Consider the following 12657-nt stretch of genomic DNA (forward strand, 5'->3'; position numbering starts at 1 on the left):
TTTGCCATTAATATTTATTTTTACGGAAAAAGAGACATTCTGCGACTCTGCTACGGTAGAAAACCTGCTGGTGTCGGAGAGGCGGAACCTAAATGCAACTTAGGTGCTTCAGTCTCATTTAACTTGAGACTTTTTCACTTTTCAGCACCACATCCAGTACAGATGCATCTACATATCCTACAACAAGTGGCAAAAAACCCCAAAAAACAACCCGTTTTGGCATATCAGACTTGTGTTTTGTGTCTAATGCTTTCAATCATGTCGTTCCAGTCCCGCAGCTATACGAGCTGTTATTCTTTCCTGTAGAATTGGAAATGGATTTGGGATCCAGGGTAATATCCCTTTCCTGCTTTCAATTTATGACATCATGATTGAGCTTCGAGGGCAGGCGGTAACGCAATCAATACAGTTTCATTTTCAAAATAACTAAACCTCATAAACCCCTCGCCTCCGCCGCCCCGGCCTTAGATTGCTTTGAACGACCATTAACCGCATGCAGACAGCTGTTCCATCATAAAATCACTCCTCAGTCTTCCACAGGTACTGACTTTTAATTTGCGCAGAGACGGCAGAATCATAATGCAAACCCGGGAGGGATCACAGATTGTTTCCTTACCCAGGACGAGTGCTCCTTCATTTGGTGTTGGTTGCTGTGGGGGCCGTTGGCGTGGCCCCGCCAGAAGCAGCTCTGACAAAGCTGGTACCCGTGGCACTGTTGGCACCGGTACCGAAAGCCCATCATGCTCTCGCTCCGGCAGTAAGAACATTCCACCGGATGGAAGACTGCTCGAAGAAACACGAAAACAAATTGGGCCCTTACAACTTTTTCCACCCATTCCTGTTGAAATATCCCATAATATTCGATAAATGATGGAAATATTGCGTGTTTTCATTTAATTTGTTACTTTGAACAAGCAAGAAACTGGAAAGCAAAACAGGTTGGCAGCAAAGCAGATCGAAGCAGATGGTGTGAATTAATGCTTAGAAAGCAGAAGGGTAAACTATTTTATGCTGCAAAAATCTTACCAAGTACTTTTGGTCAACTTTGTAGTGCTCTTGAAATAACAAGTAACTTTTCAGTAAGATATACCCTTCTTTTAAATCCATAACTCCTTAATATTGATTTAAAAACTACTATTTCCACTTACGAGGGAAAAATGTCTGCCACCAACTTAATTTTCTTTAAAGTCTAAAACACACTGCGGCCTTTCATTCCTCCGTGAAATTTGCTTCAGCGTGTACATAATTGTTATGCGTTATAATTCTCATATTACTTGTTTCCTTTCCCACGTGCAAGCAGGTGTGCAACTTTCTGCGTCTGTCAGTGTTCGCCGTAACCGTAGCAACTTACCGTTTTCAACATTGGCGAGTCGGTGCATCAGCGGCAGCCATACAAGACACTGAGGAGGAGGATCTGCCATCAACACATCCAGAAAGGTGTTCAACATGATCTTCTTCTAGAGAGAAACAGGCGCACGTGAATTAAACAATTCCCCCTCCCACACATAAAGAGACGGAGAGAAACGAAATAAATAGAATAAAGCTTTTGGTTATCCTCGCCCTACCTGCTGAGGGAAGCACATCCGCACCGAATGCTCCGTGTAGCCGAACGACGGGCCCTCGAACACCGCTGTGGGGAGCTTCAGCACCTCCCGGAGGAACTGATCGAACTTTGCGAACACCATGACTCCGCTCGAGTCTGAGATCTGTGAAAAAATGTCTGAGGGACAGGCGATTGTTTGGCTTTATTGTTAGAAAAGAAAGGGGAAGAAAAAAAAATATGCTCCATGATCTCTTTAGCATAATTTGACCAGAACCTGAATACATGCACAATTCATTCAACTAATATATATCTAAAGGGTATGTGCTTCAACAGCGCCCCTCTGTGTTTAAATTAAGAAACTGCATGAGGACAAGTTGGAAAGGAAGACGTCTAAAGCTTCAATTACAATAATTTCTAAATCCTCAGACATTAAAACGGTTAAGTCAGTGAAAATTGTACCCACAGCGCAGCTTGTCCACAATCTTCCCTCCGCACATCGTCGCCAGCATGGCTTTCATTGAGAAAACGGTCAGCTTCCCATGACTTTCACTGCATGTTAGGGAGGAGGGAAACAAAAAAAAAACAGATTTATTATCAGCAAAAATATCAGTGTGATTAAAAACTGTTGATGCTTGGATGCCACAACTTCTTTGTTCAAGCAAAAAATGTGTTTTAGCACATTATCGGTATAACAAATCAAACCGATACTCAAAATAATTAGAAATAGTGACATCGACATCAGGTTTTGTAGTGCAAATAGCCAAAAATTGAAGGGGAAGAAGAAGAAAAAAAATAATTTTGAGCAGTTATATTCATCTTTATTTAAAAATAGGAAGAAGTAAAGCCTAAAAAAGGTGTACAGTGTTGTGAAAAAGTATTTTCTTCCCAAAAGATTTTTTTCTGTTTATGCTTTAGTGTCACATTTAACGTCTAAGATCATCAAACTAAAATAAAGGTAACCTGAGTGAACATAAAATGCAGCTTCCAATGAAAATTTCATTAAGGGAGAAAGCACCAAATGTACATAATTACTGATTTGAGGCACGTCTCTGTTGGATTTAAGTTTGGGCTTTGACTAGGCCCCGCTTAAAACTTCCTAGATGTCGTGCCGAGGGTCATCGTCCTGCTGCATAAACCGAACGTTATTGAGTTTATTAATGTCAGAACCATCTTGTCGCACATTCCCCTTCAGGACTTTTCTGGCAGAGAGCAGAATTAGTGATTTCGTCAAAGCAGCATCAGACCATCACTCTACCACCACCGTGTTTGACTTCTCTTTCTGTACATCGTAAACCAGATTTAACGGTTCGCACACCTTCCAAAATGTTTCACTTGTGTCAGTTTACAGAATGTTGTTCGAATGGATGAATGTGAGAGAAGCTTTTAAGGTTTTAAATCAGCACTGATTTTGTCCACATAACTCTCCAAGTCGCTTTTAAATTGTTGAATCATAAACAATGACCATAAATGAAGCAAGTGAGCCATCAGATCGTTTTTTGTTGTCCTTTTTTTGTGGTCACTCTTTTGTCGTGGATGTACTATTTGAGTAGCAATCAATGCTGGGAAGGTTCACCACTCTTCCATGTTTTCTCCATTTGTGGACAATGACTCACACTTTGACTCACTCGAGTCTCAAGGCCTCAGGAATGGCTTTGTAATCCTTTCCAGACTAAAAGAAGTCAATAACTTTTATCTGTCCTTGAACGAGGCGAGTTTCGCTTTTCGAGATGTTTAAGCCGTCTTCGCTTCCCGACTCTACAAGTGTGGCAGTAATCAGAGCCGCGTGTGTCTGGTAAAAGTGAATCACAATTAATTCAGGACTTCAGAAGGTCAAAGGGAGGCAATTATTTCTTCACATAAAGCCGTAATAAATGAGATAGTTATTGTTAACTTCCTTTTGGGTGTACTTACTTCAATCTGCTATTAAAGTCTGTTTGACGATCTGAAGCATCTAAATGAGACAAAAAAACGTACCTCGGATTAGTTTGGGGATATGGAAGGATTGTGTAATTAAGTTGCCATCGTTCTCAATGCTCAGCTGTTTTACTTCAGCTTATTTGTTTTCTCTTCGGTCCTGTGGTACCACGGAGCCCGATAGTGCTCCTGCCGAACTCAGATTGGACATAAGGGACAGATAACAAAGCTGCTTCCTGTAATCGCAGCCATTAACTCTAAGTAACAGCAGCGTAATTAATAATGGAGCAGGACCAGAATGGCTTCACAGATATACGTAAACCAACTAAATGGGTCCAGGAATGGACAGGGCAAGCATCCAATCAGAAACACTTGTTTATCGCGTGATAGAGAACGTTATTACCCAATGACAAATGCGTTTGCTGCGCCTTCAAACACGCTGATAATGTGAAATGTATGTAAATATGACTGGGGGTTAATTTAGTTGACTGAAACATCTTTAATTATTTTATTTTTTTCGTAGGGGTTCATCTAGGTTTCTGAAATAAGGGCAAGATTGCAATCTTTAGAGGTTGTTGTGCTTTTAACAGCTTTATAAAAAGGATTTTTAATTTCTTTTATTCGAAGGGCTGAGTTGGTTTTGCAGCTCTAGTCAAATGTTGTTTTATTTTGGCAGCAAAGATAGATCTAAAACGTTACTCCAAAGTCCAGGGTCATCTTTTAAGCTCTCTTTTGTTTCAGGATTTCACATGTTTCTTTTCTTTATTTTATTTTATTTTTTGCAGGATTAAGATCCGGAGACAAAGATAGCCATGGAAGAGAGTTGATTTTGTGTAATTTCTGTGTTGATATGGTCATATGTGGACCATTATCTATCTGAAAACCCAGTGATTGCATTTTTTGCTGTTTATGGCAGCATATTATTTAGGTGTTCAGTCCCACAGCATCACAGATCCTCCAAATTACTTCACATTAGGCATGAGGTGCACACAGTTCTGGTTACACTCCCAGTACAGTTTAGCACGCTAGCATCAACATGCTGATAGTGTCTTATAGTTGCCAAGGAGACTTGGTGACACTAACCTTTGGTGTAAACAGTGAGCTGTGGAGAATTTATGTTTCCTCTGTACTTTATGGATCTCAAATGGAAATTAAATGAGCGGCTGGCAAAGAGCAACCCGATCCGTACCCTCAAGTCATCCCTGCAGGGCTTTTTTGGCTTCTATTGACCACTAACTTCACTATCATTGAAGTAGCCAAAGTTACTAGTAACTTTAAAAAAAAAAAAAAAAAAAAAGTTAAATATATACAGCTCTGGAAAAAATAAAGAGACCACTGCACTGAACCCCCATTGAAAACCTCGTGGTTATGCCACCAAATATAGATTTCCGAACTCTTCCCGAGTTAAAACATTAGTATTGTTGTTTCTAAATTATTAAGAACTTAATAAATACAAAATTTTTGCTTAGAATTTCGGTAGTTCATAGAATAAAGAAACAATGTTCATTTTACTCAAACATATACCTATAAAAAGTAAAATTTGAAAAACTGATCATTTTAAGTGGTCTGTTAATTTTTTTTCCAGGTTGGATTTTTCTAAAAATATTTAGTGTGTGGTTATGCTACTGTAATAACAGTGAATTCATTTAAGGGTGTCTACTAATCTTTACTAAAATGTATGTCTTCTGCTCATTCGCTGCTACAATACTGTAGTTTTAGTCCCCTGTGCTGGCCGCATGTTTCCAACCTGTCATAGGTGGCCACCATGAAGTTCAGCAGCAGGCCGATGGACTGCTCCACGTTGATCTGGTGGGTGGTGGGCAGCCGCTTGTTGAGCTGGTAGTAGATGGAAGACAGAATCGTCTCCAGCCGCGACACGCTGATCTCGGCGTTGTGGTCCAACGTGTTGAGCCCATTGTCTCGGAAAGCCTCGATCATGTTCCAGACGTCCACCAGATGGACTGTGAAAAGAAGTGGGGAGAGCGCGGGGGCGCACGCTCTGATCAGCTGAGTGCGTATTTGTGTCTGTAATCACCACGCAAGCGTCTTCAGAGCCGAAATTTGACAGAAAGAAAAGAAAAGAAAAAAGCAACAATCTGCGTTCTCTTACGGTTGCATCGCTTTTGGACAAACCGGAGTTTGCAGGCAGTCCGATAGGTTGACAATCTGATAACGTCAAAGTTTTGTGCTCCTGAAAAATAAAACAATAATGGAAAAAAAATTACATATTAGTATCACTTTACAATAAGACCCGATTATAAATCATTAATAAATAGGTAACAAAGTTGTTATTGATAAGGCTGTTTACAATCTAACCCATTAATAAGGCACAGTATTTAAAGGGCTAAGAGTTAAAGTGTGATTAGAGTCTTGCAAACTAATTCCGCCTCAGCAAATAAACACTCCAGTAGTTGCCTTATAAATCATTATAAATGGTCAATTGATTATTAAAAAAATAATTTATCCATTATTCTTATAATAAATTGATTAATTTGATAAGAAAGACGGGAACAATGTTCAAATTCTCTTTGTCTTTTTTTTATACAATATTAGAAATAAATTAAAAGATGCAAACAAATCCTTCAATTCCCCTTTAAAGTAAGAAAATAAACATTTTAGTGGCTAAAATGCAACAACTTAGCATTCCTTTAGCATTTGTAGCTGAAATCTGCAAAAAATGCTTCGAACCTTTGAAAAGCTCAGCCCTTTCTGCTCGACTTAGCATCGATGCAGAGCAGGGCTGATCTGTCGATTATTTTCTGGGTATTAAACGACTAGTACCTAGATAGAAAAAGTGGCTTAAAAGGAGACTTTATTTACAAAAATTTGCATCAGGTGAAGCTAAAACTGCGACTTGAGTTGTTCACAATAGAGTATGTTTACAGAAAAAGAAAGTTGTTGTTTTTTTTTTATCTTAAATGCAAAATGTATATTTTTTGTGCAGCATTGTCTTAATTCTTGCTCTGACGTGATGGCTCTCTCAGCAGATCGTCTCTTTTTGAGTCTGTGTACTCCAGTTAACGGTTAATGGATTAATCATCTTAGTCCCAAATGGCATAACACCTCTCCAATCACAAACAGGCTAAATGCAGGCGCATTTAAACATGATTACTGCATGTCAGAGAGCAAGCTGGTCAAACAGTGACACATGAGCTGACAATGAATAGAGAGAAGAGACTTCTCTGAGTTGACTGCACTCACTCATTTCCATGAAGAGCTGTCTCTTCTCGACCATGGCCTTGCCTCGTTTGCTGCCTTCCTCGATCATTCTGTGGCACATCAAACACAAAGAGCACGGAGCACTTCCTGTTCAGTGAGCAGCGCCGTATTAATGCAAGGCAGAGGCTTTTAAATGGAGAAAGTTCTCTGGCAAATTACGACTCAAAGGCGGCAGAAACAATGCCTTGGAAAAGTGTTCCCACCCGCTGAACTTTGAGGTTTTTTAACCCCGAACTCGAAGGACTTTTACGACTCAAATTAGTGCCGGACGGATTCCTAGATGTAAGAATATGTGCTGATTTGTGTTCTGAGTCACAAAACCTCCAGGAAAACCGTCACAGAAGTCAAAAGGATTTGCCGGTTTCAATTCATGCGATCAGAGAACAGTTGGCCTCGTCGATCTGGCCGAAAGTAGGTGACAGTGGTTCTCCTTCATGAACATTATTCCTTCCTCGGGGGAGTTTAAACTCCCATTGGGGGATAAATCAATAGCTGGTCAGTAAATAATATTGCATCCTTCCACTGCTGACTATTGGGCAGATATATTATTGACAATTTTCATACAATTTTAAAGTGATATTTTTCAGGAGAGTTTAGCAATGAAACTGGTTAACCAAATATAAATAGGAAACCTTTGTTTTTGTTGTTTCTTGTGTACCAATAACAAATGAACTTGTTTTAGTTTGCCAAAAAAATCTGGGATCTGCAATCAACTTCATACATTCAATAATTGTAGAAAAACCAGAGAAATTTGCTAGATGTTGAGCTCTGGGGAAAAGGCTAACAACAGGGGCTTTTTCGCTTTTAAACACAAAAAGTAGAAAGATGTTATTACGTTGGTATGGTTACTGCTATTTTTTCCTGAAAATAATTAGTAACAACATCTTTGCTAATCTATGGCTAATGTTACTTTCCGCTAACTGAACTTAGCCAAATTTGCGAATCACCTTTCAGCTGCATTGACTTAGGAAAATAAATAGGGCTACATAGAGCTAATGAAATACATGTAGCCTATTAAACCCCCCCTTGGAAAAAATATTTAATTTATTAATAATCACCATTTGTTTTTGTGTTGCAGCTTTTGTTGATGTTTAGTAAATCATCTGTGCTTTGTGTTTCTTCAATATATATTTTTTAATGTCTATTTGTATTAACTCCACGCTAACTGTCATGGAAAGATCATTTAAACTAAAATTTCCCGATCAGAATTTACTCTTCTTCCGGCCAACCGAGAGAAATTTTAGAATAATCTTTTTCTCCAATATGGACGGCATGCAGAAACCGTGGGGTCGACAAAATCCATTGGATAGCAGCAATTATTTCCATTGTTCTTGTTTTTACGAAATCTTACGCCTGAACCGGCGCTTACCTGCTGACGATTAGATCTCACTCAAAGTGATTCCTTGAAGGTCAAACCTATAAGGAAAGGACAAAGAAACATTAGCGAAAGCTTCTTAATCTCGCCAAAAATGTATTAGTGTGTAAACAAATAAAGTAATTAAAGCCTCCCTTTCTGCTTCCCTTCAAAGACTTCATTAACTCTCAATCTGGGCTGTTGTTTCCCCCTCTCCGCTCATGTAGAGAGACATGGGTGCGCTTGTGGTCCGCGCAAATGATAATTCTCCATGACATCCTGCTCAGCAACGCCTGCATCCTGTGCGCTAATGACACCAACAGTGCTGCACGAGAACTGTTTAACGATGATGGACAAAGAGCGCATTAAGGCCGGCCAATGAGCGATGAGCGCCGGGTGTCCCCGGAGGGAGGATGTCGGGACCACGAGATCCGCGCACTCCCTGGCAAGGGGTCGTGTTCGCGCTGGATGATCAGCTGAGCGTGCCGAGGTCCGACAAACCGCAATGAGTGTCAAGCAAAAACCTCCACGCTTCGTTCTGTGTCAGAAAGAGGGAGCTGAAACTCGTGTTGGACAAATTACAAACACGAGATTCAAAACACTCTGTTTTTGTCAGGTGGACAGACACAAAGTGGCGCGAAGGTGGAAGGAAGTCGGTACGACGATGACAAGGTCGTCGAAACGTTTGAAAAAAGCCTAAAATGAATTTGGTGTGCATCTGTATTTACTCCAGTGCCCCTCGATAAAATCCAGAGCAAGCAACTCAAAGTAAATAGAGTCCACCTGCTTGTTTCATCTTAGCTTAACACCGGTGGCCTAATTTGACAGGCTGGATGAGGAACAAGAGGCTCACCGTAACTCTGGAGGAGTTGTGGTGACCGTGGTCTGAAATTGTATTACATGACTTTATTGCGCTGATGGTAATGTCATGTTACGTCTTTTTTTTGTTTTGTTTATGAACTTTCACCAAACGACGCCGTCTGAGCTACACACCCGAGGTTTGTTGTGCAGTAGATGTTTGTTCTCTGCAGCTGTAGGGGAGCCAGACTGTTTCTCCGGTCTTTGTGATTCTCTGTCCTTGGCATTAAGAACAAAGTGTGGACTCTGTCTTGACAGAGCTTTTCCTCTGACCTGTTCATAAATATCTGATTTTGTAAGTTCTCATATCATGCCATCCATCCATCCAATTTTCACCGTAACGGTGCTTGGATGTGTATTTTCTTCTTTTTTGGCCTTTGTGGAAGTGTGGCAAGAAGAAAGCCAGCACTGAAAGAAAAAGTTGATGGAAAGATGGAGCTAAACACTGTTACCGGCTGCAGAAGACTTCTCACCTTCTAACAGGACAATGACCCTAAGCATAAAGCCGGAGCTACAATGGTACGGATTACATAAAAGCCTATTCGTGAATTAGACCGGCCCAGTCAAAGTCCAGAACTGAATCCAATTGAAGACCTGAGACACACCCCAGAAGACATGCAGCTGTAATAGCAGTGAAAGGTGATTCTAAATGGTTTAAATACAAACGCACACCACACCATTCAGAACTTTATCTGTAAAATTGTAAAAAAAAAAAAAAAAAACTATGCATGTTCCAAATTTCCTTCAATTAGCCACATAAAATGGCAGTAAAATAAACTACTTAACTAGTAAGTGACAAAAATCCTTGAACAAAATTAAGGCGTATGACTCCTTCAAATGGAAGTAGATATGTGCCATCAAGAACTGAATTAAAAATACCTCTGAAATTTGAATGTTGTGAATTTGTACTTACTTTTTTTAGATGGCACATATTTACTTCCGTACATTTTGTAAAAGAACTGTCGTTTTCTCCACAGGAGACATTGATTTGGCACCTGATGAATATTTACAACCTCAACATATATCCTTAAACTTATCTTGTTCCTTTATTCCTGGAACAAACAAGTCAAACCACAGAAATTCTGAACAGTGTCACTGGAGAAACCCAGTAAGAACGAAGCCCTACATAGACCAGAACACAATTTGAAAAACCTTCAATCGGACACCAGAAAAAACCTTGAAGCTTGTGAAAAGCATCTGGTTTCTAGTCAAAGCCCAATTAAGGCACAAGTCAGCCCAACAATGCAAAACATATAATCTGATCCAGAAACTCTTTATGGATTCAATATCAGACAACTGAGGTTTTTCACTGGTGGTTTACTCAGAATACAGTATCCTTTCCTAAGGAACAAGTTGTTTGATTTTTTATTTTTTCTGTCAGGAATACATTAATAGAGGTTAGCACATCGAGATCCCTTCTGGTGGGATGATTAAAATCGAAGTGTGGCATCTGAAGCCAACTGCATTCAATCAGTTGCATATAAACAGAACAGTATAAGTAGTAATAAATTACAGATAGCTATTTAGATAAGTAGGACTGGCTGACAGGAGGGTACAGTGCAACCGCACCTTCGGATCGGCGGTAATGACAACATCCGAACAGAAGGACTCGCGGTTACTGCAGTACCTCCTCACCGCTGATATCATTCATGTCTCCCTTTCTACCAGCCTTCATCCTCACTCCGAGCAGATCACTTCAGGAGGAACAAAAAAAAAAAAAAAAAAAAACACAGCCATGTTGCCCGATTTCACTCATTATTTAGGTTATCTTATTTCCGCAATGGGAATTATGTGTCGTGATGATTTGATTTTCTTTCCCTCCCCTCCTCCTCCTTTTTTATTTATTTATTTTTCCTTGATTACTAAATAATGGAAATCTTGCATCTTGTCAAATCTCGCAGATGCCTCGACTGTATTTAAAGAGAGACGGTCTTTACCGGATGAACCGCTGGCAGGTTGCGTTTAGAGCATCGTCACCATCGGCGGCGGTGGAGTCAGATGGGGAGGCTGAGCGGAGTGGTCCAGGGATATTTCCTCCGTGATTCACAGCCCCATTCTCGCGTCTGACAAATCCACGAGCGTTTTCCGCCGACGTTACAGCTGTCGGGATAGTGAGGAACGGCTCGGACCTTCCGTCTTCATATTTTTTCGAGCTGCTCTCCGGTTTCATTCGCCTTCGAAGCTCGGCAACTGCGGTTGCAGCCGTACGTAGAAACGCACGAGCCGAGCCGTTCCGCCGCTCGGCATCAGCAGCGACCCAGCGGCAGGGGACAGCAGAGCGCAGGCAGGCACTCAGATGCCATGCGCGAACGCCTACTCTTTTACGCATGCGCGCACACGAGGGTATGGTAAGCCGTTTGTATAAATAATCGACTTTCTTTTTTTTTTTTTTAAGTAATAGCAACTAGCCTTATTATTTGATTGCCATGTAATTATTTTTCCTTAGGAAATTGAAGAAGTTAAGATCACACAAATAAATAAATGACACGCACCTGTTTGTAGGTGTACAGCTATGGCGAAATATATAAAAAAAGTATTTTCCCACTTACTGATGTCCTCAAAACTATCGAGTGATGTTAATACAACACAATTTGAGTAAATAGAAAAATCGGTTTTCATATTATTTCGTGTATTAAAAGGAAAAAGTTATCCAAAGCAACCTGACTCTTGATGAGCTCAGTTTGGCTACTGTGGCCAGCAAAATGTCAGGTCAGTTTAATTACGAAATCCCTTCAACAGAACTTGACAGGCAACATGAAGCAGGCTAAACAGAAATTCAATGGATGGGTGTAAAAAAGCACAGCAGCACAGAGAGGTAGGGCAAGACTTGATCAAATAGGGCTTTTAAAAGCAAGCAAAAACTTTTAAAAACTGATCCTAATATATATTATAGTGAGTAAAGTGAAGCAAAAATTGGGATATTTGCTCATATTTACTTGCATCAGTGAGAGAGTTGAAATATTTTATGCTATAACCATAAATCTGTACATGAAGGGTTTTACTATAATCCCACTAAGTGGTTGAAAAGGTGTTGACTCTCGAAAGATTTCATAAAAATAATTTTTTGGCCAGCAGCATTAGCTACCAGAAGCCTGATCCGAAGGCTACTCTGATCTCAATGTAAAAATGTCGGATCTACTTTAATCCCAATGTATGTGGAAGTTGGTCGTTATGAAATTGAGAGCCATCCAGGCCCTTCATGCCATCAAGACAGTAAGGCAATGACTGAATAAATCTCTTCGTCATCTGCTTAGTGTGACACACAACGGTTCTTCAGAATGGAGCAAAGTGGGAGAAAACAGAGCAAAGAGAAGGGGACCAAAAACTGAGCCCTGTGGAATCCCACACGAGAGAAGAGGATATATGCTGCCCCATGTTGAAAGATTGTTCTCCAAGTGTGATCTGGGTCACTCCAACATTGTTTCTGGTGCTCACCTGCTGCTGTAAAAGAGAACAATTTTGTGATCTTTCATTAAATGAAGTAGTTAAATTTAAAAACAAAAGAGTTACACAGTCACTATGCAGCATTGACTAAAATAGTCAATATTTTTCAGAGGGAATTTGGGTCTGTGTAAAGTTTTAAAAACAGATTGTGAAAATATCTAAAATGTTTAGCTCTTTTAGAAAGAACATTAATTAACATGAATCTATGTTGAAGGACTTTAAGAAGAAAATCTAGAGTTCAGGTTTTACCCCTCATGCCTCCAGAAAATAATTCTCAGCTATTTTGGTTTTTACTAGCAAAACCAAAACAGAAAATCCACAAGAC

General features: G+C 40.0%; 1 protein-coding gene across 13 annotated transcripts in view; it reads right to left on the reverse strand.

The window, feature by feature from the left end:
- dtnbb (dystrobrevin, beta b) overlaps window positions 1-11193 on the reverse strand; it is a 35972-nt gene extending 24779 nt beyond the window's left edge. For 7 of the 13 annotated variants that reach the window (XM_044142582.1, XM_044142578.1, XM_044142580.1 and 4 more), the window contains exons 1-9: window positions 10826-11192; window positions 8046-8092; window positions 6659-6726; window positions 5568-5648; window positions 5205-5418; window positions 2007-2092; window positions 1566-1720; window positions 1352-1457; window positions 617-783 (exon numbers count right to left, since the gene is read on the reverse strand). In XM_044142582.1, coding sequence (XP_043998517.1) covers window positions 617-783; window positions 1352-1457; window positions 1566-1720; window positions 2007-2092; window positions 5205-5418; window positions 5568-5648; window positions 6659-6725 — 876 coding nt within the window. In that variant the 5' untranslated portion in view covers window position 6726; window positions 8046-8092; window positions 10826-11192. Of the gene's footprint in view, window positions 1-616; window positions 784-1351; window positions 1458-1565; window positions 1721-2006; window positions 2093-5204; window positions 5419-5567; window positions 5649-6658; window positions 6727-8045; window positions 8093-10825 lie in introns of all 13 variants that reach the window. The other 6 variants (XM_044142583.1, XM_044142581.1, XM_044142576.1 and 3 more) reach the window with 3 other exon arrangements.
- Window positions 11194-12657: the final 1464 nt, after the last annotated feature.

Source organism: Gambusia affinis, linkage group LG16 (assembly GCF_019740435.1).
Source record: "Gambusia affinis linkage group LG16, SWU_Gaff_1.0, whole genome shotgun sequence".
Lineage (NCBI taxonomy): Eukaryota > Metazoa > Chordata > Actinopteri > Cyprinodontiformes > Poeciliidae > Gambusia > Gambusia affinis.